Here is a 26,535-nt window from a genome sequence, read left to right as displayed (position 1 = left end):
TGTAATGCAGAGCTTAGACCACTCTCACATAGTGAAGCAGAGTTAGATAACAGAGTGAAAGGTCTGACAGACCGAATCTCTGAGAAATGGAAACCTAGAGCAGACTGGACTTGCATTAATCAATGCATACAACAGGAAAATGAGACAATAGATGGATATTATGCTAGATTATTAGAATGTTTTAATAATCATAGCGGTATGTCGGTTCCTGAGAACCAAACGAATGATTCCCCTTATGAACAACAATTAAAAAATGCATTTTTGAAAGGTTGCATTGCACCTATTAGTAGCTTCATTACGAAGCATATGATAGATCATCGAACAGGGAGGCTACAAGCCTTACTCGAATACGCTAGACATGCTGAGAGACATTTTAATAGTAAAAAGAAAAAGAAGGCACAAGTCTTCACTGCTGAAGACGGAGCTGAAGTATTTGTATTACAGTCAGGTAAAAAGGGCAAGAAGAATGCCCAGGGAAACAAACAGTCTGACTAACGATCAGAAGATTTCGAAGAGAGGAAAAAGAAAGGTGAATGCTTCAAGTGCGGGGAAAAGGGACATCCAGCAAGGGATTGTAGGCAAAACAAAAAGGTAATCGCAGAAGATAAGGGAGATGAAGACTGACTACATGATAGTGAGGATACATCAAATAAAAGTCAGAAATCATCAGGAAAACTTAATAAACAGAAAACAAATGTAAATGTGATAGAAGGAGTACAGGAAGTGCAAGGAGATATGGAGGATGAAGAAAGTGAAATTTTGGATTTAGCATTATTGAGCTTAGAGCTCTACTTAGCAGATACGAAACCGGAAGTTACACTTCTGGTGGAGGGAAGGGAAGTCAAATTCCTGTGTGACTCTGGAGCGTCACGGACTTTGATACACCCCTCCAAGTTACCAGAACAATCCGAATCACCTGATTATATACTAGTAAAAGCCGCAAATGGACAGCTATACAGGGAACCACTTTCCCATGATATAGCATTAACTGACCCTGTTTCAGGTATGACCCAGAGAAGTAAAATAGTTGTTTCTGCAAAGTGTCCAGTAAACCTATTGGGCAGGGACCTTATGCAGATATTTGGCATAGCAGTAGTTCCAACTGTACAAGGAATAGAGGCGCAGAGACAAATGGATACCTTTGTAGTGCGACCGGAGGGTGAAACTTTTTACTGGTACAGCCAGGACCTAGTCACAACTGGTCCAGGGGCAGTAACTGAGGAGCTGATGAACGCAGACATCAGTAAAGCCCCCTCCCTTGACACTGATCGACAGCATTTGTTACACTGTACTCTATACTACTGTAATACGCCGGGACCTGATAGAGAATATGAGCAAGAATTGTTTAGAAATCGTGCAACTAGATTGGCTTTGCGTACTTTGTACTGGGATGCTGAGGGGAACAGTGTAGTTAGCTGTTTATTGCCTCAAGAATTCCTTGCATTGTATAGATCAAATCGGTTGCCACATGTCAGCTTGACAAAGAACAAAGGTGTTAAATGGGCAGATTTAGGAGAAAAAGTAACAAGATGGGAGAAACAGACCGATTTAGAACTGTCAGAACAAGGGATACAAAAACAAAAACTGAATTGGTTGACACAGACACATTCAGCTGTACACTTGCAATCTAGCGAGGACAGCTGATTAGCATTCTTAGAAGAAGAAGAAAAGACCTTATGTGAAATTCCAACAAAACTCTGGTCAACAGGCAAGTCAGATGTAGGACTTATTTGAACAGCAGGACCAGTTACAATTACCCCAAAGTCAGCTTTTAGACCACAGAAAAGACAATACCCTTTGAGAAAGGATGCAGAAATAGGAATTAAGCCTATAATAGCAGCATTACTCAAAGAAGGAGTACTGGTAGAATCTCCTGATTCACCATGTAATACACCCCTATTTCCTGTTAAAAAGCAAGCGGGAATGGCGGATGGTACAAGATTTACAAGCTGTAAATAATGCAGTAATACCTAGAGCACCTACGGTGCCAGACCCACATACTTTGTTAAATGATTTAGAACCCAACAGAAGTATTTCTCTGTGGTAGATATTAGCAATGCTTTCTTTTCAATACCTATACATCCTGATAGTCAATATTGGTTTGCATTTACATTTCAGGGTAAGAGGTATACGTATACTCGACTACCACAGGGATATTGTGAGAGCCCAATAATATTTGCACAAGAAATGGCTAGCAACCTGGCAGGATTTACCCACGGAGGTAGTCAAATTCTACTTTACGTAGATGACATCTTGCTAGCAGCACCCACCCAGCAACAGTGCAGGGAGGATACTGTAGCATTATTGAAATTTTTAGCAACACAAGGACACAAAGTAAACAAAAGTAAGTTGCAACTTTGGAGAAAACAAGTTAGATACTTGGGATATGTAATATCCAATGAAGGTAGAATACTAGATGAGGAAAGAAAAATAGCGATTTTGCAAGCACCCAAACCAACAACCAAGAAAGAAATTGTCTTTCTTAGGTACAACTAATTTTTGTCGGAGCTGGATACCAAATTACGCTTTGGAATCTGCTCCACTGACTGACTTGATATATAAGACACCAAATGGCAGCACAAGACATTTTACAATGGACAAGTGAAGCAGAAACGGCTTTCTGCAGGTTGAAGCAGTTAATAGCTTCTTCATTAGTTTTAGGACTTCCAAATTATCACAAATGGTTCTTTCAGACCGTAGATTGTAAGCAAGGATATATGACGTCAGTATTGACGCAACAACATGGGGACAAGCAACGCCCCATAGCCTATTATTCATCACAGTTAGACCCAGTGGTGCGATCTTAGCCTCACTGTGTACAAGCAGTAGTTGCAGCCGCAATGGCAGTACAGGCTTCGCCCTCAGTGGTGTTATTCCACCCTCTCACATTGAGAGTGCCTCATGCAGTTGCAATAATTTTACTGCAAGAGAAAGTAGCATACCTTTCTCCTGCTAGACATCTTTCATGTATGACTATACTGCTGAGCCAACCTCATATGACAATTGAACGATGTACGACATTGAATCCATCGACATTACTTCCAACTCCTGCGGAGGACACACCACACAGCTGCCTGCAGGAAATTGAACAGTTAGCTTTACCTAGACAAGATCTTACAGATATGCCCTTGGATAATGCCGAGGTGACATATTATGTGGACGGCTCATGCAGAAGGGGTCCTACAGGGAAGAATCTGGTGGGGTATGCAGTAGTTACAGACACTGAAATTTTAGAAGCTCAATCCTTACCACACAACTTATCTGCACAAGCAGCAGAATTGATAGCTTTGACAAGGGCATGTACTTTAGCAAAAAATAAAAGTGTGAACATATATACTGATAGTCAGTATGCTTTTTCTACAGTACATGTATTTGCACAACAATGGAAAAATAGAGGAATGATAACATCTAGTGGAAAACCTATTAATCATGCGCAATTTATTTTGGAGTTATTAGAATCTATTCAGTTGCCTACCAAAGCAGCTATTTGTAAATGTGTAGCTCATACAAAACAGCAGGATAAGATTTCAAAAGGCAATGCACAAGCTGATACAGCTGCAAAGCAAGCAGCCTCAGACTCAGAAACTTTACTTTTAAATGAGGAATTACAACCCTCTGGTATTTTAGATTTAGACATGTTAAAAACAATGCAGACTCTTAACTACAAGAGCAGAAAAACAAAAATGGGTAAAACTAGGTGCAATTCTTGAGAATGGACTGTACATTTCCAAAGAAAGAAAACCGATATTGCCGTCTAATTTATTTAGATATGCAGCTTTGTTGAGCCATGGGCAGTGACATGTATCAACAGGGGGGATGGTACAGTTAGTGAATCAAATATTCCAAACATATGGATACACAAATTACACAAAAAAATTTTGTGCAGCTTGTCATACTTGTAACAAGCATCACGCACAAGGGGCATTTAAAACCAAGCAAGGAAGTTTTCCTATACCACCATACCCATTCCATACTATTTGTATGGATTTCATAGAATTGAATAAATGTGAAGGGAAAAAGTTTTGTTTAGTTATTGTAGACATGTTTTCTAAATGGGTAGAAGCTTTTCCAACTAAAATCCCGGATGCAGCAACAGTGGCAAAAGCCCTGATAAAAAAAGTAATCCCTAGATTTGGCATTCCGGAAAGGATTTATAGTGACAATGGTACACATTTTGTGAATCAAACGATTCACCAGCTTGGGAGATTTTTTGGTATCTCCTTGAAGAACCATTGTGCTTACCACCCACAGTCAGCAGGACTGGTGGAAAGGTACAATGGTACCCTAAAGAATAAACTTAGGAAGTTAGTAGAGGAGACCCAAAATAATTGGATATACTGTCTGCCTTTAGCACTGCTGAGTATGAGAACGGTTCCAAATGTAAAGGGTTTGACTCCCTTTGAAATGGTTTTTGGGAGAGCATATTATGTGCCTCAGTGGAAAGCTCTCATGCCTGCAGAGCAAGAGGCTGACAGTTCATTAGCTAGTTATATGAGGAAACTGTTAACAAATAAATCTGTTTTGCAGTTTAACTCTTTTTCAGATAAGGAACAGACCAGACCGGTGGAAGCAGTCTTGGTTCCTGGGACATACGTTTGGGTGAAAGTGACGAAAAGGAAGAATTGGGCGAGTCCAAAGTGGGAGGGACTGTACCAGGTTCTGTTGGCAACGCCTACTGCAGTTAGAGTGGCTGAGAGGACGTCCTGGGTTCATTTGACGATTGTAAACCGGTAAAGAACTTTCAACTTGATAAAAACTTTGTGACTGATACACAACCAGACCGAGATGGCCAAAAACAAAGCGAATAGAAGTTTAGATCACCCCCAGAGATGTTGCATAATCATTTTGTTGTGTGTACATTTATTAACTGTAATTGTGACAATTTTCCTCTTGCTGTGGTTTATCCTACACACAACCACACAAGTGAAAGTGGGAAGGCGTGATGAAACGTCTATAGACTGGCATCCAAATTTTAACACATACCTAGCCATGAAACGTGTGTATGCAGAGACTATGAACATTTCAAATTGCTGGGTTTGTACAGCTATACCAACAGCATATGGAGGACCGATAATGTCCGCTGTCCCTTTGAGGATAAATGAGACTTGGGAGAATTTACTTTTCGACACAGGAACTGTGAGATCACAGGACAAAATAGCTTTATTTTTACCTGTCACACAAAACGGAGTTGTATGTTCCTACAAAAATGACACTCTCCAGGTGGGCTGGAGCAATTGTAATATAACCATATCTTACCGATGTTATATTAAGAATAGCAATGGCAATACTTTTTGTAATACTAATTATGACTCGTATTTAAACTCATTGAAAACAACTATGAGTGACATTAAAAAAAATCCTGTTTTGTTTAAACAATTGTCAGTTATAGATCAGAAAATGTTTCATGCAGGGCTGATGCATATTAGTACTAAAGTAGAAAACTGTTATTTTATTTGTGGGAAAAAGACGTATAAATGGTTACCTGAGAATTGGTCCGGCAGTTGTTTTTTGGGTTACTTGGTTCCGGCAATAAGACATACTGCAGAATTACCTTTGGGTAAGATACGAAACGTAAGAGAAACAGCTCGAAAATCCAAAGGTCCAGTTAAGAAACTTGTGAATCCAGTTGGGAAGATTGAAGCTGGTTGGAAAGACCATAATTCAGTAGAAGACAAAAGTGAATTGACTCATATGGACTTGAGTGACAGTGTTATATCCTGGGCAGGAATACTTCCAGCCTATGGAGCAGTCAAATCGATCTGGGAGCTGAGGAAGTTGTCAAAACTTCTCAAAGTAATGAGTAATGCAACTTTTTCCGCCCTAGAATTGGTGACTGATGAACTGAATGCAATGAGAACTGTTGTGCTACAAAATCGGATGGCTCTTGACTTCACCCTAGCGGCGAGAGGTGGTACGTGCATGCTTATCAAAGAAGAATGCTGTGCTTTTATTCCTGACAATCGTCATGAGATAGATAACCACCTAGAGGTAAATTCAGCAAGCATCAGCCATGACTGAACCAGGCCCAAACCCACTGATGGACTTTTTCCAGAATCTATTTGGGGGGTGGGGTTCCATCCTAATGAATATTCTAATTGCCATTTGTGTGGGTATACTCCTAATAGGAGCATGTGTTTGCTGTGGAATTCCCTGCATGAAAAGATTAATCAAAGATTTTGTTGATGTATCTGTTACTGAAACTTTCTACCAAGATATTAAAATTGAAAGAATGATTTCAGATGACGCTTTTTCTGAAGTATAGATTAAATGACTCACCTAGCTGAAAATCCTGAGTGGAAAAGACTAGGAGATGAAATGACACTATGCATACTTCAAAATAGAATAAAAAGTATTAATAGGGGGGAAAATGTTAGAAAAATGTGTATATGAATACATGAGAAATGCTAGTTTAAAAGCAAAGTAGTGTATTATGTATTTTTATTCTATTAATCATATAGTAGTAAAATTAATTCATGTCTAAATGTGAAGTAATTTTGAAACTGCAGTGTGGCTTGAAGCAAAAGCTGATCTCTGACCCTGACAGAATGCTAGCTTAGCAAGTTTTAATGTTTATGCTTTTCATAAGTGATTATCTGCTGGGTCAGGAAATTAAATGTGTGAAATAATGAAATCTTCTGCTCTTTCCTGCTGGAATGATCTGGCCTTGTATATGTGTTACTTAGCACGCAGCTGTGTGAGGAAGTGTAACAGAGAACAAAGACATGCATTAAAAGACTGAAGCTGCTATTGTATTCGAACTGATATGAAACCTTGAACAAGTAACTTTACAGAAAGACATTATGACTGACCAGATGGATAGCAAGGCCATATTGTATCTAGAGGAAAAGTGTTTTAAAATATACTGCATCAGCAGATTAAAAGAACAGAGGCTTGTAAGCTAAAGTGATGTAGATGCCCTGTGACATATCACGTCAGTAAGGTGGGCATAGCTTGAATGTTAAACCTATATAAAATTGTGTGCTTCCTGTTTCATGTCAGACAAAATTCTATACTTGTACGTTTTTTGCCTCCTGGTGTACACTAGTAAACATTTGAATCTGAACCTCCAGTGTATTGAATTCTTAATTTTATTTAAGAAAGATGATACAAGTTTCCCTTTAAAGGGGGGGGGGGTGCTGGCTCATTTTTGACACTTTGGCTGCTGAGGAGTGATGTTGCACAAATTCTTTGCCCTGCTTCCTTGGATTTATCTGATGAAGCTCGGTGGTGAAAGAAAACGAAAGCGCTTATCTTAAGTATTTTTATTAGAGTTTTTTCTTTTAACGGTCTTATCCATTACACAGCATTCTCTGTAGATTTGCATCTTGCTGTTCTGAACACACTGGGGGGGGGGGGGTTGTAAGCTGTTGAAATTTTGTGGCTTTTACTTCAATTTGTAGTTTTGTTGCTTTTTCAGCTTGTGAAGTTCTCTCTCTGTCCAAGCAAAGACAACATGGGGAGGTGAAAGGACGGTTTCACAGACAATTTAGAAACTACGTTTGGGAAGAAATAAAGAAGTTATTTTCTCACCATAATGTTCCATCCATATTGTCGATATTTTTCATCTTTCCTCACATGGGTTCTGGATCCGATCCACTGGATCCGACTCAGCCGTTACTAAGCTCGTGGCAACTAAAAAAGCTCCTGGATACTTCCCTTTAGCAACAATGCATCTCTCCTGGTTACCTCAGATCTTGTTTGCAATAATCATTACTAGGAAAATCACAGAAAGAGAACTTAATTCTGAAGAAATTTTGAGGAGACCACTTCTGCAGTATTAGAGATAAAACATATCTTGAAGACGTGCTTTCTTTTCAACCAGGAAAAAACACAGGTGGGGGGAGAGATTAAAAAAATCTATAATACAGATGGAACGTCATGGTGAGTACATAACTTTTTTATCTGATACTGTCTATCTTTCATCTTGTCCTCACATATACGACAGAGTCCCCAGCTTCCTATATCCTGGGCAGACTTAAGGAAGAATGTTCCTCAGAACCATCGAGCCAAAGCAAGCTCTTCCCTTGGAGACCAAATCCAACTTACAGTAACAGATAAAAGTATCATGACTGGACCATGTGCCCGCTGCACAAATTTTGCCCATGGAGGCATAAGTCTGAAAAATGTCAGATGTGGCCATAGCTCTAGTAGAACGAGCTTGAATACGGATTCATACCTTTTGAGGTGTAGATAAAAGAAATGCAGTCAGAAAGCCTTCTTGACAAAGTAACCTTGGAGACTGGTAGGGCCTGCAAAGACTATGAACAACTGATTTGCTTTCCGAAACTCTTTAGTTCTAGGTAGAATCGTAACAGTCTATACACATCCATCAAATGCAGAACATATTCATCTTTGTTGCTGAAGTTGGAAAAGAAAACAGGCAAATGTATAGCCTGATTAATATTGGTTTGCGAGACAACTTACACTACAAAGGAGGGGTTGGTACACAGACAGACTCTGTCTTTATGGAAAATCAATTATGGAGAATGAGAAGACAGAGCTTGAATATCTTGCATCTTGTCTTGCAGAAATAATAGCCACCAGAAAAATAGTTTTCCAAGAGAGAAAGTTAATACCAGAAGTAGCTACTTATTCAAATGAGGGCTGAACAATTAGACATAGTACCAAATTAAGGTCCAATGGGGGAGAGGGATCCTTGTTTGGAGGTCTTAACAACAGGGCTCCTTTCAGGAAGGCTTTGCAAAGTTTGTGGGAAATGAGAGATAAGTTATCTTGTTATCCTCCCCAACATGAAAGTCTGAAATCGCTGCTAACTGTACTTTAATCGTAGAGGCTGCTGCTCCTTCATGAAAAAAATATAGGCTAAGAATTCTAAGACAGAGTGAATAGGGACAATAAGGGGACCTATATTGTGCTGTTGAGCCCAAATTATGAACCTCTCCCATTTACTCTTACAAAGTTTTTGAGTGGATGATTTTTTAAATGACATCAAAATAAGTCGGACTGGAGAGGAGAGCATGGGTTGTTTGGAAATTAACGGAACTGGAGGAACCAAGCTGTCAGCTTGAGGTTAAGATTGGGATGAGTCATTCCTGTCAGGTGTGAAAGCAGGTCTGGAATGGGTTCCAGGATCCAAGGTTCCTTCTGAAGATGAGGCCACAGGAAGGGAAACCATATTTGTCGAGGCCAATATGCAACAATGAGGATTACTGTTCTCTTCAACCTGTTTATTTTCTGAATGAATTTGGGGATCAAGGGAACTGGGGGAAAGGTGTACAACAGACCAAGAGGCCAACTGTGTATGAGAGCATCCCTCAGGGATTCCACCGATGGGGGGATCAGGGCAAAGTAGCTGCTGCATTTGTTGTTTAGGGCAGAAGCAAAAATATAGCAGCAAGGCTGGCCCTATCTGCAGAAAATGTCCTCTGCTAAATTCTGGTTGAGGGAACTACTCATGAGGCATAAGAATGGATCTTGTCAACTTGCCCGTTATCACGTTGGACTTTCCCTGAATGTGCATTGCTATGAGAAAGCGGTTGGATGAGACTGTCCATTGCCACACTCTAAGGGCTTCTTGACACAGACAGTATAATCTGTTTTCCCTCCAGTTTATGTACCAGACCAGTGACATGATGTCTGATTGAATCACCACTGTCCCCACAGGAAGAGCAGTCTGGAATGCTTGCAACACCAGAAGCACTGCCTCATCTCTAGGACATTTATGTGACGATTTGCCTTGTCTGCAGACCAGGTTCCTTGGACTGTCCTCTCCAGTTAATGCCCCCCCCCCCATCTGAGAAGCATCCAAGGTCATCATGGCGTGTGGTTGAGGGGGAACAAAGGGTCGACCTTGTGTCAACTGTTCTGACTGAATCCACCATGAGAGGGTCCTTTTACATGCGTTTGTTATGAGGATTTGGAGGCACTGATTGATGGATAACTGATCATTGGGCAGCTAGAAGCCACTGTAATATCAGTCGCTCATCCGGTCAGGATAAAACAAATGAACGGTTGTGGGTTTGGTTCAAGCAGCTTTATTAAATACAAATACATCAGGATTGAGGCTTAGTAACTTAAACTTAAATAAACTTATAAACAGACTGACTACTGCACTCATAGATGTTAACCACTCAGGTATCATCGAAAAACTCATCAGCTTGAATGTAAACCCATACATCACAAGATGGGTTGCAAACTCGCTAAGTGACAGAACCCACAGGGTCAGAGTTGCTGGAGCCATGTCAGACTCAAAGCCTGTCACAAGTGGTGTCCCACAGGGCTCAGTCCTGGGTCCACTCTTGTTCGGCATCTACATTTCTGAAGTACAAGCAAACACAGGAGGGTTATGGCTGACAAAGTTTGCAGATGACTGCAAACTGGGCGCCACAGTCGAAAACACATCTGACACAGATATCCTTCAGAAGGGCCTCACAGAAACGGATAACTGGTGCCAGAGCCATGGCCTAAAGTTAAACGCCAAGAAATGCATAGTCATACCCTTCGGGAAAAACAAGGTTACCCCTAGCTACCATATAGGTGGCAATCCACTGAGCACAGAAGAAGTCATCAGAAATCTGGGGACCCAGGTTGACAGTAGCCTTTCGTTTGACACTCATGTTGCTAAAGTAGTTAGGAAAACCTTCTACATTGCCCACCTGATCATGAAGGGATTCACATCTAGATCAAGGGAGGTCATCGTCCCCTGTACTCATCACTCATTAGACCTATGATTGAGTACAATGCCCCATTCGGAATGTATCTGACCCGACACCTGCAGCAGCTGGAAAGGCCCCAAAAGTTCCTCACCAAAAGGATAAAGGGTCTCAAAAATATGTCTTATGCTGCCCGACTGAAAGAACTCCAGCTCTATTCAGTCTCATACCGCTTGCTCAGAGGTGACCTGTGCCTGACATATAAGGCCATGTCAAACCCAGATTTGATGAATATGCTTCACCTCAAAAAATCTAGATCCCTCAGAACCACAAGGGTGGGAGACTTAAACCTTGACACGGTTATTAATAGAACGTGCTGGAAGGACAAATTCATCACCCAGAGACTCCCTATGCTGTGGAACAAAATCACGGTACATGTGAGGCAGAGCACCTCGCTGGCCTTGTTCAAGAGGAATCTTGACCAATGGATGGGAGATCGCAGATATACCCCAGGGATTACTTCAGTGTCACTGCTTGACAGAGGCACAGCAAAATAATAGGCATAGTTTTATTCAAACTAAAGGGGTGGCGAAAGCCAAATAACTATGGGCTAGGCTTATAAATGCCCTTGGGCAGATGGCCTAGTATGAACCTATGAACACTCTGGCTGTTCACTCAAAATGGCACTGCTCCCTGCACATACTCTCACTTTGAAATGCTTCTTAAAGTCACAACACACACTCTCATTTATATCCTCCCTCTTTGAGAAATAAGCCATGCACAGTAATAATGACAATAATCACCGACATACAATTGTACAGAAAAAATCCTTTGAGATGCAATTATACAGAGCTAATTACAAGTGTAGCAATCAAGTCCAGGTTGCTGTGTATTTTACACTATGTCTGGAAAGAAGACCCGATCATGTGACAAAAAAAATAGGACTGGGTTTAGCAACAGGGGCTGTCTTTAATGAATGCTCAACTTCAGGGACATCTGGATCATCAGCAGGAATGGGAACAGGTGCTGAGACATGTCCTTCAACAGAAACATCGTCTGGATTGCCTGTATGATGCTGCTATATTGATTCAGACACCGGAAGATGCCTGGGATTTCTTCTGTACTCTATACCCTCAGATTCTACTAAGTAAAATCTCGGCTCTGCACATACACCTCTCACTTGACCAATTCGATCAAAGCCTTTCGCCATTTGCATCCTCACCATCTCTCCTTTTACTGGACAAATAAATCTGATCATTTTATCATAGCTGGACTTCTGGAATGAACGTGTTTTGAATAGTTAGGCTTTGATTGCTCTTTAGCATTAGGCACCAACAAACTGGAACTGATAGGCAAGGTTGTTCTGGTTTGCCTAGTCAGAAGTGTATGAGCAGGTGAGCCAAGTAAATTGTCATGGGATATATTTCTGAGATTAAGCAAATTCAAGAAAACATCGGTATTGTCACACTTTGACCTCTCTGGTAATTGCTTTGCACTTTGTACAGCACATTCAGCTAGGCTGCTTGACTGTGGGTTCTCAGGACTACTGGTAACATGGATAAAGTCCCACTCTTGCAAATTTCTGAAATAGTTGACTGGTAAACTGGGCACCACTGTCAGAAATAACTGTGTGTGGACTACCATGGACTGAGAAATAACATTTCAAATTAGTAATGACAGTACTGGATGTTAGGTTGGGTAGCAGATCAATCTTGAAACAATTCGAATAAGAGTCTACCAACAACAAGTAATGTTGACTATTCCACCCGAATATATGTCAGTGGCTACTGTTGACCAAAGTAGTTCAGGAATCTGGTTTAGATGAAGTGGCTCTTTTTGCAAATGCAGTTTAGTATTATTGCACACTGAACAAGATGAAAGTACTTTATCAATATTTTTTGACAGAGAAGAACAAAATAAGTGTCCTCTCGGCCTTCTTTTGGTAGCTTTGAAACCTGGGTGGCCACGATGTAAAATCTGGATATACTCTTGTAAGGAAGTAGGAACGACAACTTTAGGAGCTTTGAAAATGATACCATATTCATCAACATCTCATCTCTGCAAGGAAAACAAGATTGCACTTCTGTTGGTACACAAGATTGCTTTGACAGCCATCCAACGTTGATGAAGTGGTTGAGCTTTTGCAAAATTGGATCAGTCTTTGTATGATCTCTTAGCTCATCAAGTCTTGTGGTAGAAAAATTACGCACTTCCATGACAACGTCAAAATTCTCTGCATCAAGCTTTTCTGTGGTATTTCTGGGTGATCTGGATAAGGTATCAGCTAGATAAAGAAGTTTGCCTTTTGTATAGACCATTTTGTAGTTGCACTTTTGCAACCTGAGCATCATTCTTTCTAGTCTTGCTGGAGTTGTATGCATAGAATTCTTTAAAATAGTGACTAGAGGTTGATGATCAGTCTCAATCTGGACAGCTTGGCCATAAATATAATTATAGAACTTTAAACATGAGAACACAATTGCCAAAAGTTCCTTCTCAATCTGAGCATACTGTATCTCAGTCTGGGTAAGAGTTCTAGACGCAAAGGCAACTGGTCTGCCCTCTTGAAGAATAAATGCACCAACACCGAACTTTGAAGCATCACAGGAAAGAATTAGTGGTTTGTGGACAGTATCTTAACTTTGGTGGACTGGTAATTTTCTGTTTCAGGTCATCAAATGCTCTCTGCTGTTGTTACAACCATGACCAGGTAACATTTCTGCATGTCAGCTCTCTTAAGGCAATTGATAATTCACTGAAGTCTGGTATAAACTTGCCCAAATAGTTAACCATACCAAGAAAACGTTGTAAGGCTTGGACATTGTCTGGAGCTGGCATCTCAAAAATGGCTGTTTGTTTGGAAGGATCTGGTCGTAAGCCTGAACGGGTACATAAATGACTGACATAAGTAACATCTGGTAGCCTAAATTTACATTTCAGAGGACTGAGCTTTGGATTCACTTCACGTGCTCTTTCCAGAACTTTCCTGAGGTTTCTGTCATGCTCTGCTTCACCATTCCTTTCAACTAGTAAATCATCTACTATTATAGCACACAGATAGCCTGAAAAAAAATTGCTCCATTGCATGCTGACAGACTTCACTGGCAGAATTTATTCCAAAAGGCATTCTGAGAAATCTGTATCTACCAAATGGTGTACTGAATATAATTAGTAGTGAAGATTTGCAATCAAACATTACTTGCCAAAATGAACTCTCACATCTATGACAGCAAAAACAGTGGCATTTGGCATGAGGTTAGCAACTTCCTTGACTGTATGCATAGGATGGTGGGGTCTCTTTAATGCTTTAAGTCTCCTGGGTCAATACATATTCTGATTTCATCTGAACTTTTCTTATGAGCAACTACCAGGAAGACACCCATTCAGTTGGTTCTGTAACTGGACACTGGTGGAATGGGATCTGATCCCCTTGGGCACAGGTTTACCATGGTGCAAGTAGCAGAAACAAATACAATGGCTTATCCATTTTGAAATAGTCTGCTTTGATATAGCCTTCCCCTCTGTTCCTGCAGCAAATGCCACCAGTGGTTGCTCAGACTTTCTTAGAGATTTTGTCCTGTTTGAGTAGAATCTTAGTTGTCTGTGTACATCCAATGAATGCAGAATCCGCTCCCCCTTGTTCTGTGGATTTGGGAAGAATGTTGGCAGGTGAATGGTCTGGTTAAGAGCCACACTGGAAACCACCTTAGGCATAAAAGAGGGATTGGTCCTGAGGGCCACCCTGTCCGGGTAAAAGATAATGAAAGGCTCCACTGCCATGAGAGCCTGTAGTTCTGAAACCCTTCTAGCTGAAGTGACTGCCAGAAGAAAGGCTGTCTTCCAAGAAAGAAATTTTATGTCTGCAGTAGCAGCTGGTTCAAAATGAGGTAGGGTGAGTTTTTCCACCCATGCAAGAGTCGGTGCTCTCCTGGGAGGCGTTAAATTTTTGGCCCCACTGAGGTACTGCTTTAGCAGGGGATGAGAGAAGAGAGGAGGGTCTGTGTTGTAATAAGCCGAGATGGCAGAGGCATGGATTTTTATTGATGAAAAAGATAGGCCCTTGTGAAGCATCTCAGTTAAGTATTGCAAAATCTGAGGAATATCGGGCTTTGCTGTATTTATTCCTTGTGCTTTGTTCCAAGCACAGAATCTCTTCCATTTATCAGCATAGGATTTTCTAGTACTAGGCCTTCTAGCCTCCAAAAATGACATCCATCACAGGTTTACTGAGAGATGTGATTGATGAATTTAATTGATTAGCCATGCTGCAAGATTCAGAGTTTGGAGCTGAGTATGCAGAATCTGATAGTTCTGCTGAGACAGTAGATGTTTGAGGGAAGTACCACGGAGGAAGGTGTGACATATTCCTTAGAAGCAGGTACCAGTGTTGGTGAGGCCAGTCCAGAACAATAAGAATCATTTTTGTTTTTTCCCCGTCTGACTTTTAGTAAGACGTTGGAGAGTAGAGGCAGAGGGAGAAAGGCATAGACTGACAGGTTTCTCCAGCTGAAGGATACAGCATCCACTTTCCATGCTTTTTTTGTGATGAGTTCTTGTGCAGAATTTGACCAACTGATAGTTTTGGGGAGAGGCAAATAGATCTATATCTGGGCTCCCCCATTTTCGTGCCAACATGCTGAAGATTTGTGGATCCAGTTTCCATTCGCGTGGGTCCATATTATTTCTGCTTAGGTCGTCTGACAGAGTATTTTGCTTTCCTGGCAGGAAATGAGCTTGAAGATGTATTTAAGTCAAGGCTGTGTTCCACAAGGCCATGGCTAGTCTGCAAAGGGGGTAGGAGTGGGTAACCCCCTGCTTGTTTATGTACCACATGACTCTGGTGTTGTCCGTCTTTATCAGTAGTTGTCCTGGATGAAGGAAGTCCTTGAAGGCTGTTAGAGCATTCTGTACCGCTAACATTTCTTTCTGGTTAATATGTAGATGCATTTGATTTGGGCTCCATTTGCCCTGAATGCATCTCCCTGCCAGGTGGGCCCTCCAAGCATAGTCTGATGCAGCTGTAGTTAGGGTTTGGGTGGCAAGGGGTAGAATGAATGACAGTCCCTTGTTGTGGTGACATGCCTCTGCCCACCAAAGGAACTCCTGTTGCAGGCATGGAATGAGAGGAATCATTACTTCCAGGCTGTGACAATGTTGACTCCATAAGCTTTTTAGGTACCATTGAAGTTTCCTCATATGGAGTCTTGCATATGGAATTAGTAGAATGCAGGATGCCATGAACCCCAAAGCCTGCAGAATTTGTTGTGCAGATAGCTGGGCTTTGGTTGCCACTTGTTTGAAATATGCTGTCAACTGAATTTGTTTGTCTGGCGTGAGGTAAGCGATCTGGGCAGTTGTATTCAAGCTTGCATCCAGGAATGTAATTATTTGAGAGGGTACCAGTTGTGATTTCTTTTTGTTTATGGTGTACCCTAGACATGCTAGAAGTCTTTTTACAAATGCCAGATGCTGAAGAAGAGTGTCCTTGTCCTCTGCTTAAATGAGACAATCGTCCAGATATGGATAAATTTAAATGTTTGTCTGCAAAATGCAATTACTGGTGTCAGGCACTTTGTGAGGACCCTGGGTGCAGTAGATAAGCCAAAGGGCAGTGCAGAAAACTGGTAATGCAAATAGCCTGCTTTGAAGCGGAGATATCTTCTGCAAGATTCCCTGATTGGGATATGCAGGTATGCCTCTTAAGTCTACAGTTACCAACCAGGCATTCTTACCTAGCGTAGGCAGGAGCTGTTGTAAAGTCAGCATTTTGAATTTTGGAATGTCCAGGAAGGTATTTAGAATGGATAAGTCCAGAATTGGACGCCATGATTTGTCTTTTCTGGGAACCAGGAAAAGTCTTGAATAAAACCCTTGTCCTTTTTCTGGAACTGGTTGAACAGCCCCCATATCCATGAGGGACATGACTTGTTTCTGTGCCTCTGCCCACTGATTTGGTGGCAGATCTGGCCATCCGTTTTGAATTGGTAACGTGTGGCAATGAAATCTGTACCCCTGGGATACTATATTTAAGACCCACTTGTCCTGGGTAATTAGATGCCAATTTTGAGCATGAAGTGCTAGTTTTCCCCCCAAAGGGGCTGCCAAAAGATAACTGCTTGGAGATGGCATAGGAAAGTCACTGAGACTGTTTACTGTAAGGTGGTGCTTTGCTACCTCCTGATTTGGAGGTGGAGGCACCCCCACTGCTTTGATCTGTAAGATCTTTGTGACTGAAACCTGGAGCGTCTGGGTTTGCCCTGAGCAGCTCTGTTGAACACTGGAAAGGACCAATTCTTAGTAGGCCAGTGTCTACTGAACCTGGGTGGCTGCTCTTGCAAGAAATCTTTTACAGTTTGCATAGATTTAGCTTTGTCTTCCATCTTTTTTAAAACCTCTTCTGCCTTATTACCAAACAGACTGTCCTGCTGTAAAGAAGCATCCAACAATTTAGCTTTAACATGATTAGGCAGATTTTGGTCCTTGAGCCATGCATGCCTTCTTATCACAGATCCAGTTACGGCGGCCCTGCAAGAGGCCTCCAAGGAATCAAAACCACATTGCAAAGTATGCTTTCCTACCTGTTCTGCTAAATGCAACAAATCCTGTAACTCCTTATTTTCCACACAATCAGAAATCAACATCATTTTCTGTTTCAGTAGGCCCATAACATGCTATTGATATTTGAGCATATGAAACTGGCAGTTTAAAGCCCTGATTGCCAAGGTTGCAGACGTATAGACCTTCTTACCCCATCTATCCAGTGGCCCGGAGTCTCTATCTGAAGGGGTAGGATTTTTGGCTGTAAAAGCGTTTCAGGGTCAGTAGCAGGATTTTTGAAAAAGAAATTTGTGGGAATCAGGAACCCTGTAAAATATGTCTGGCTTATTAGGAGCCAGAGGGAGGGAATCAGGAGCCATGCTTGATTCGGAAAAAACATCATCCACAATGTCTAATACAGGAGGTACAGCCAAAGGCCTATGCTGAGGAAGAAGAAGAAAATCCCCAAGCCACTTTTTGTATTCCGAGAAGTCTTGACTCTCCCAAAGAAAATGTTCCCTTAAAGTATGCAAAGTCTCTCCAAAAGAGTAATCCTCAGGAAGAGAAGCAGAAGGGATGGATTCCTCCGCATCAGAGTCCTCATAAGGTGGGATAGAAAATTCCTGATCAGAAGAGGAATCAGAAGAAATGGAAACCTGATCTGAAGATTCATAATCAGTGTCTTGCCTAGGCCTCTTAGCAGAGGGGGGGGTTGGGAACTCTAATCAAGGTAATTAAATCCTCAGCCATTTTGATCATTTGCTTTTTAGGCATAAGGGCCTGAGCATGTGGCTCACACATTGGCGTTTTAGACATAGAAGTAGGTTTTGGCCTTGTTTTTGATGATGGCGTCGGTTTAATATACAAATGTTGAGGCCTGAAAACACCCTCAGAAGCCGGTGCCTGCTCAGAAGCTCCAGACCCATCCAAGGGAGAGACATCCATCAGACATCCATGGGTTCAATACTTGCAGAATCTTGCAGCATACCGGACCCCGAATGGGTCTCGGTAGGGGCCTGCGACTCAAAAGTAGTGGGCATCAGGGGCTACGAAAGTGCATCACTGAGTACCGGCGAATCGGCAACTGGCTTAGGAGAAGCTTCATCGGTTTTGGACCTTGACGGTCTCTCTGTCTTTTTCCTTGCGTTTTTTGTGAATTCCAGTAGTCGGATTGCTAACAGACATTTCAGGATAATTAAATCTTGAACCAAAGTACTTAGAAGCAAAAATATACAGATGCTTAATAGTGTGTTGGTTAAATCTAGCACAAAACCGACAGCAAGGCACGTTGTGATCAGGGCCTAGGCAAGGAATAAAGTACAAATGAATATCCTTATGAGGTATTTGCTTCCCACAAGTAATACAATTATTAACTTTTACTGACATCAGTAAGGAGCAAGAAAAAGTTTCCCCAACGGGGTACTTAGCTTTAGTTGGAAGACTTCGGTTCTGAAACTTGAAAACGAAAATTTCAGGAGTCGGCCGACTGGCACTTGCGAACTGCTTCTGCTTCGGGCACCGCGCGGCAAGAAAGACTGATTAAAATGGCGTCGGCTGCATGTTTTATACCCCTGACGTCATGGAAGAGGAGACTGCAACCGACGCAGGACCCAAGACTTTGTTATTCAGGCCAACTGAGGGCAACCTGCCAGCAGATTACCCAAATGTAATGACTGCAACAGTGAAACACGAAGAACATCCACTGAAGGGATGAAGGGCCACCAGTTCAGTGGAACCCCACAAAACCTTGTTCTCCATCCTGTCCATGGCCCTGAAAAGTCTACAAATAAAAAGGGTTAAGCCAAACCCCCTCCTAACTTCTGTCCACCTGCAATGCACGAAGCCAAGACACAGTAAGAGAGGGGGGGGCATCGTACAGCTGAGACCACTTCCATATATATCTAAGAAGAATGCCCACAAAGGAAGGCCATCTAAAAGGGAGGAAGGAGCAGGATACATGGACAGGAAAAATATCTGCTTAAAATATAAGTCCTACTATACAAGGAAGCTTCCCTAAAGGACAGCCATCATAGAATTCACAGGGATCCCTGCAGACAACCCACCACCTAAAATTTCTATGCAGAGTAACACAGCCAGCATCCAACACTGAGAAACTCAGGAGTTCAACACCAATCAAGATTAATTTAGAAATATTACATGGCCAGAATTGAGCACCTTCCCATTGCCATCCTCCACCTCTTGAAGGTGGGTCACCATCATAGTGGGCTCCATAGGACGAGGACTCCAAGACCCAGGAAATCAAGAAATAGTGGTTACAGGCCAAGTAGAGGGAATAGTTGAGCATTCTTTCCTCTGCAATGAGGAAAAGTCTCCTGCATATCAGAAAATGGGAGTATGGATTTCTCTCACAGATACTCCAGAGAAGCCACTTCACTGGCTATAGGGATTAAGTCTTGACCAGAATCCAGGCAACCCGGGTTCAATTAATGGCTCGGGTGGCTGACAGAGCAGCAGGGGAGGATAGGCATGTCTATCTTTGTGGGAGGGTGGCAACATGGACATCTCCTATGGTGATATCTGATGGAAGCTGAGGAAGCTGTTAGGAGTAGTAGGAGGAGGCATACTTTCAAACGGGAGGCAGGGTGGACCTGGCTGAGCTGCTGTGGAGACAGGGCAACACACTGCATCATCCCCATTACAAGCACTCACCTCAGACATAACCACAAGGGAGGAGGAATTGATACATCAAACAAGTTAAGGCCCCTTGCCCAACAGAAGTGCAGATAGGCAAGCCACCAGGTTCCCTTAGGATCCATGACCAGCTCCAGCATGCCAAAGTGTGCCCAGAGGGTAAGGAGATTAACTGGTAAACCCAGCATGGACGTTGGGCACTGATGACAGGCCAGTAACATGACAGAATGATACAAAAAAAATAACAGATACTCTAGAGAAAGGGGGATATAAAATCAGAATGGATATTTACTCAAAGAAAACAACAGATCTGCCCCTTCATCCTGACAAACAGCTACAGAAGCCAGGCTTCTGAAGGAGAACAAATCCAGGTCTCTCAACACAGCTCAGGCGAAACAAGGACAGGTACAATTAGGATATAGTTGGTCCTGCACCTATGACACTTCCTCCTCCTCCTTTTAAATGTTAATATAGCTGCTAAGTAAGAAACCCACTTATTAGCCAGACGGCATCCACAGAGACTGAATCCCTTGCTGAAGCAGTCCACTACTTACAAAACAGCATTCATGAGGAGGATATCCAAGTCATTCCCCATTGGGTTCATTTCAGCCATGCATCTACCCAAGACACAGCTGTGCCCGATTGCAAATCAACAACCGTAGACAAAAGGTATGAGCTAAAAGTGGGGCTGAGCCAGCATGGCAGTAGACAGGGTGAAATTGGTATCTCCTCTGATTCTAAATTCAGGGAGGCTCTTCAATACAGTTAGAACTGCCTATAAGGATGGTCTAGAACCGGGACAACGGAGATGCACAGCTGAAGTCTTAAAACCTCAATCTGTCAGAAAAGCAAACCTTCTTGCCCCCATATTTGTCCTCTTGGGCCAGCCTGCCTGCCAGCTGAGAGAGGGTAGGATGCTGCATGAAAAAACACAGATGCCCACTGACACAATTAACAGATAGACTTGAGATGACTTTAAGGGGGGCAATGCTCCAATCTTCTAACAATCCCCATTATCCACTGGCCCTCCTTGGGTCAGCAGAATGAGGATGTCTCCAAGTTTAACTGATATTATCCACAAAAGCAAGCTTCAGGGGAGGGATATCCAGGCAATTCAATAACAGGGTACTCCAAAAGCAGCCTGGGCCTAACAGCAGACAAGTCTTCTTGAAACTCATGTCCATAAATGATTCATCACCCTGCAAGGAACCAGAAAAGAGCTGGGACTCAGAAGTTTTGCTCTCTCAGAAATGTAGGCCCTCCTGATGAAGGGCTGTTCCTCATGACATGGGAAGAGTGTCCCTCTCAGACATCAAGTTCTTCAAAGAAACAGTGGGCAAGACTAGGATTAAGCCTGTACTAGTTGTGAATGTTCCTAACCCCTAAAATATATGGAAGGTGCAGAAAATGCTTATTAAATTCAAGGAAACATTAGCTCTAATGAACTCTCCAAACGGAATCTCACCAAGTAACAAGAAGGATCTCCCACCAGTCCCATGAGAAGCTTCATTCAGGCATTCTTCTCAAACTTGGAAACAAACCTAGTGAAATTCCGACGTGCTTACAAATGTAAGGACTCCCTAAAGCAGTGATGAAGATCATGACAAACTATAACAGTGGCAGAAAAATAGCTAGTCACAAAGGATAACTGCACTTACAAAGTCAATATTTATCCATCAAAGAGCATTCTCAGTGTTAGCTCAGGCCACGTTCCTGAAGGCTGCCATCATGTATCTGCAACTCCAGCTCCTGGAAGACATCAAACATCTGCTTGCCATCTAGGTCTTGATCTGTAGGAGTCCTTCTGAAGGACAACCCAGTGATTTCCCCCAAACTAGTCTCACTAGCCCTATTGGACTGGGGGGAGAACAAAAGATGGGAAGCCTCAAGTGAGTAATGACTCAACATTCTGCTCCCTGGAATAAGGTCAGTCAGTCTTAACTGCAGACTTATCAACCATGGGTTGGCCCCTCAGCTATCAAGGATAAGGTCAGCACCTATGGAAAAAGAACCCATTTTACCAGTCTTGCTTCATGGAGGGTAAGCCCCAACCTGCTTTTTTTTTTTTTTTTTTTTTTTTATAAGAACATGTTTTTCAACTCCTTGCAATGACCATGTGGTTACCTGTTGAAAATATAATAAATTAAAAAAAATCATACCATTTCTCTTTCATTAACATTATGCAAATACACTGACAACTAAAATTTATAAAGAAAATATTTCAGGAAATTAGTACAAGAAGTAAAATATACATACAGATTGTGCTGCAGACAAATTGATGTTACCAAACCGCTTCAGAAAATACATCCTTGAAATCATGGGAATCATATCCATGATCAAATGGTAGTCAACCATGTTTTGAGAATACATCTCTAATCGCTTCAGGTCATAAGGAGAAAATAGAGCCTCTATCTCAGAACGGGCAAGTGCTGCAAAGACAAACAACCACATGACTTTTACTACAAATCATTTCTGAGAACACTTGAGCACCTTCATTAAAAAAAATGTATAAGACGCATAACAGATTTCACTGGAGCAAAAAACATTCAACTTGCAAATACAACTAATGAGAATGCTATCCTAACTCAAGATCAACATCCCAGTCACCAAGTTTTAAATATTCATTTGGAATATTCTCCAGCAGACCGAACTCACTGAGCCCTCCCAGAAACACCCATCTGCTCACAATGACATAACATTTCATGGGAGGTCCCACCCAGTTTCCTTTCAGTTCGTTCTTGTTGCTAAGAAATTATGATATAAAAAGAGGAAGATTAACACTCAAAAAGGTCAAGAAGGACCAGCAGTCTTCTTAAGGAAGAAAAAGTGGGACACTAGACTCATTCACAGAGATGCTCCTGAAGATCATGAGTTATGGCAGAACAGAACAAGAACAGCTCAACTTTAAGTCAGTTTCAGTCAAAAGGTGCTTTAGCAGTTAAGCACTGGAGGGTGGTAAATAAGTTCTGTGGGACTGCCCTATAAAAAATACCCTCTGGTCATGGACAGGATACATGGCTGAAACATCTAGTGAGACAGAATAGTTTAAACCAAACAGCAACATCACAGGTCTCCTGGACCACAACTCATTCAGCATAGGTATGGAATGCTGCTACCCACCTAAAAGAACTAACAAAACCTAAAGGAGTGTTCCTGTTTTCATTTCAATAAAATTGCATAATAGAATATTGTAGAATTCCTTGCTCTTGATATTCTGGCTCTTTTTGACTCCTTGCTATATTTAAATTTACTTAATGCTGTTATAGTTAGCTGAATTGCTACTACTGCTTCTCTGTAAAATTGTCTTTTGCAATTTGTATACTGTCTGAAAAATGATATTAACTATACTATAAAATGTTATAACAATACTGTGGTGGTGGTGCTGCGGTAGCGCTGTCGCCTCACAGTAAGACGTTGTCCTGTTCGATTCTCAGCTAGAGCGTCTTCTGTCTGGAGACATGAGTGAATGGGCGTACCTTCATTGAAGGTTGTGCGTCAGGGCTGGCAACTCAGCATGTAAAAATCTACTGTCAATCATTAGCGGACCGGAGTTCCACTGTGGCGACCCCTAACCGGGAAAAATCGAAAGACGCAACAACATAAAATGTTATAACAATATGTATTTATGTATTTTTAAGATAAATGTGGAGCTTTTCTCCCTGGACCTCCGATGAAAATGGGTCTTCACCCAGTCGGACTTTCTCAGTAACCAAATGTAAAATAAAATAAATAAATAAAATTAAATGTAATGAGACATCTGTACAAGTATAGCCTACTTGGTAATGAATTTGTTATGCACTCAACAAAACAAAACAGCTGATAAGGCTGGCAAAACTGTTGTGTGTGACAGTCACAGAAGTCAAGGTCATCTGGCTGACCAAATTTGCAGATGATTGCAAATTAGGAGCAGTCATAGAATCCACTACCGACGCAAATTTTCTCCAAGAAAGGCTAACAGAAATAACTGGCATCATAACCTTAAAACCAAATGCAAAGAAATGGATAACAGTATCCTTTTAGAAGTCTGTCACCCATATTAACAACATACCCCTAGCAATCTCCAACAGTAGTCAGGGACTTGGGGACACATGTATACAGTAATCTAGACTTTGACCATCATGTGTCTATGGCAGTGAGAAAATCTTCTATATAGTGCACCTTCTAAACAAAAGTATGGCACTTGGGTCCAAGAATGTCACTGTTCCACTGTACTTGGCATTCATCAGACCCATCACTGAATACAATGCCTCCTTTAGTATATGCCTAACCAGTCAAATCCAACAACTGGAACATCCACAGTGGTTCCTAACTGAAGGAATTCATAGCATTAATAATATATCCTATGCAGACTGCATCAAAGCACTATTCTTGTACTCTTTCCTACAGGTTGTTGAAGGAAGATCTATGTATGGCATACAAGGCATTGTCGCACCCCACTCTGACTGACCTCCCACATATCAAGAAAATTAGACAAATGGATTGGGATAGGAAATTCATCCCTGGTTTGGCACCTACGTCTCATGGTCCTTCTCCCAAGCCTCTTCTTGTAAATGTTTCATCTCCCAAGCCCCTGCTTACACATACTGAGGGTGCCAGAACCTGCCAGAAATTTGGGATGTATGACTAGGCTTAAAAAGGCAACGGTGGTCATTAGCATAGTACCCACCTATGAACCCAAGAGAATGGATGAAGGATCATCTGATATTCAGTGTATGAAAAAAGCCCCCCATGTTTGTGAATTACCAGCAAAATACTGGCAATCTGATGCCCTAATTAAGGTATTCAACATAAATGAATATGATTGACCTTATCCCCAGCTTCACAATGTATGGAAATATAATACTGCCTGTTCTGTGGTTAGTCCAGCACTTAAGTTTTCTTTTCTTTTTTTCCATAAGCATTACTGAGATCCAATCTGTGGGCTGTAATTGGCACAGTATAAGTAATATACAAGCTCATTTCTAGTCCCTCTAAGCTTTCAGTGCCAGAAGTAGAACCCAAGCAATCATTATGCTCCCTTAACTGCTTACAATAGCCAGAAATATTTTAAAAACTCTCCACAGAAGGTCTTATCAGTTTCAGAAGTTAGGCCTGTCAAGCTCTACCATTTCTTCCGCCAGTATATACATAGGATGCCTCCCTCTGGGGTAAAACAGCATAACATGTGCTGTGAGAAAACATGACTCGGTTCTAACTGCTGTAGATCAGAACATACAGTATAAAGTTCTACAGCTATCACCCATTCCTTGATGCATTAAGACCTTTTCTAGACAGAAAGCTGATCCAGCATACAAGATGGTGGCCAAACACTGGACTAACAGGTTTGAGCATCACTAGCCACTAGATTCTCTCTCAAATATGGCAGCAGGGCTAAAAAAAAACAGCTATACATGCAGATAAATTGAAGTACTGGCGTGATCCCGCAGACCAAGAGGCGTAAATGCACAGTGCTTTAGAGAAAATAGAGTATCTAGACATCCATGAGTTTAGAAAGATTGCTGTCAAGCAACTGTTTTTGATAAAAGCACAGACTTGGCACAAAAACTTAGGCAACAGCAAGTAGAAAGGGTTGTTGCTAAACTCAGGGAGCCTCTTGCAAAAAAAAATAAAGACTCTGCACAGGTATTACAGATATTTCGGAAATTTTATGAAAATTTCTATATAGCAGAGGAATCTGGAAATTAAGAAAAACACAAATGGAAATATTTACGGAAGACTTGGGTATGCCGAGGTTAGAGGTAGGTGAGGCTCAACAATCAACTTTTAAAATCAAGGGAGGTGACATAAAAAGAGGGATGCATAATCAATCTGGAGGAAAGTATCCAGGAATAGCTATTACTCCAGTAAGAGTTTGGAAACAAGGAGGGAAGAAAGTGATAAAGATCTAGAAGGTTTTAAAAGTATTTTAAAAGGAGGGAAAACACCAACATCTTGGAAGAAAGCTGTGGTGGCTTTAATACCAAAAAATGGTAAAGACCCATCAGACACATAGGTCTAGGTCCATTTAAACTTTAAATTATGAATATGAGGGGTTTATGTCTATAATAGCTAAATGAAGACTATTAGGTGTTTATGTCTACAATACTTCATCGAATGGCAAAGATCTTGCCAAAACTGATGGATATGGATCAATGTAGTTTTGGGAAGGAGAGGCAAACTTTTGATGACAATAACAGAACAGTGACAAGCAAAATGTAAGAACACGCAACTGCTGTTGGTGGGTCTTGATGCAGAGAAAGTATTCAATAGAGTAAGCTGAGATGGTATAAATAGGACAATGGATGCATTTACATTCCCCTGATACAATAATAAGGTTAATTAAAAGGATATTATGAGGGAATGGAGACTAAGATTAAAGTGGGAGGATTCCTCACTGATGAGTTGTGTCTGAACAAAGGAACCAGGCAGGAGTGTCCTCTTCCCACCTTTGTTATTTACATTATATTTAGAGCCAAAGAAAACATGGGACTCAGCAAAGTTGGTTTTATTTGCAGATTATATTTTATACCTGATAAAACCAGAAAAGGACATCTCAGTGTTGCATAAAGTACAATAGATATCCTTCTCTTCAAAGCTGCAGTATTCTTCACCCAAGGGATCGCCTGCCAAGGATAGCCCAACATATGGCCAGTATACCAAAGCCTTCAGCTATTATAGGCACTGTACGTCACACTTATGCTACCCAATGTACGATGCAGGGTACAGAGGTGACAAAAGGACGAAGATATTCAGA

The 26,535-nt window shown here is 41.5% G+C and overlaps 1 protein-coding gene across 1 annotated transcript in view; it reads right to left on the bottom strand.

Annotated features, from left to right (window-relative positions):
* NAT10 (N-acetyltransferase 10) overlaps positions 1-26,535 on the bottom strand; it is a 1,889,152-nt gene that overhangs the window by 301,539 nt on the left and 1,561,078 nt on the right. The window contains exon 24 of the mRNA XM_044082846.1: positions 22,059-22,231. Coding sequence (XP_043938781.1) covers positions 22,059-22,231 — 173 coding nt within the window. The remainder of the gene's footprint in view (positions 1-22,058; positions 22,232-26,535) is intronic.

The sequence above is a fragment of the Protopterus annectens genome, chromosome 9.part0 (genome assembly GCF_019279795.1).
Source record: "Protopterus annectens isolate FY-2018-M chromosome 9.part0, PAN1.0, whole genome shotgun sequence".
NCBI lineage: Eukaryota > Metazoa > Chordata > Ceratodontiformes > Protopteridae > Protopterus > Protopterus annectens.
This window is presented reverse-complemented; position numbering and strand designations above follow the sequence as displayed.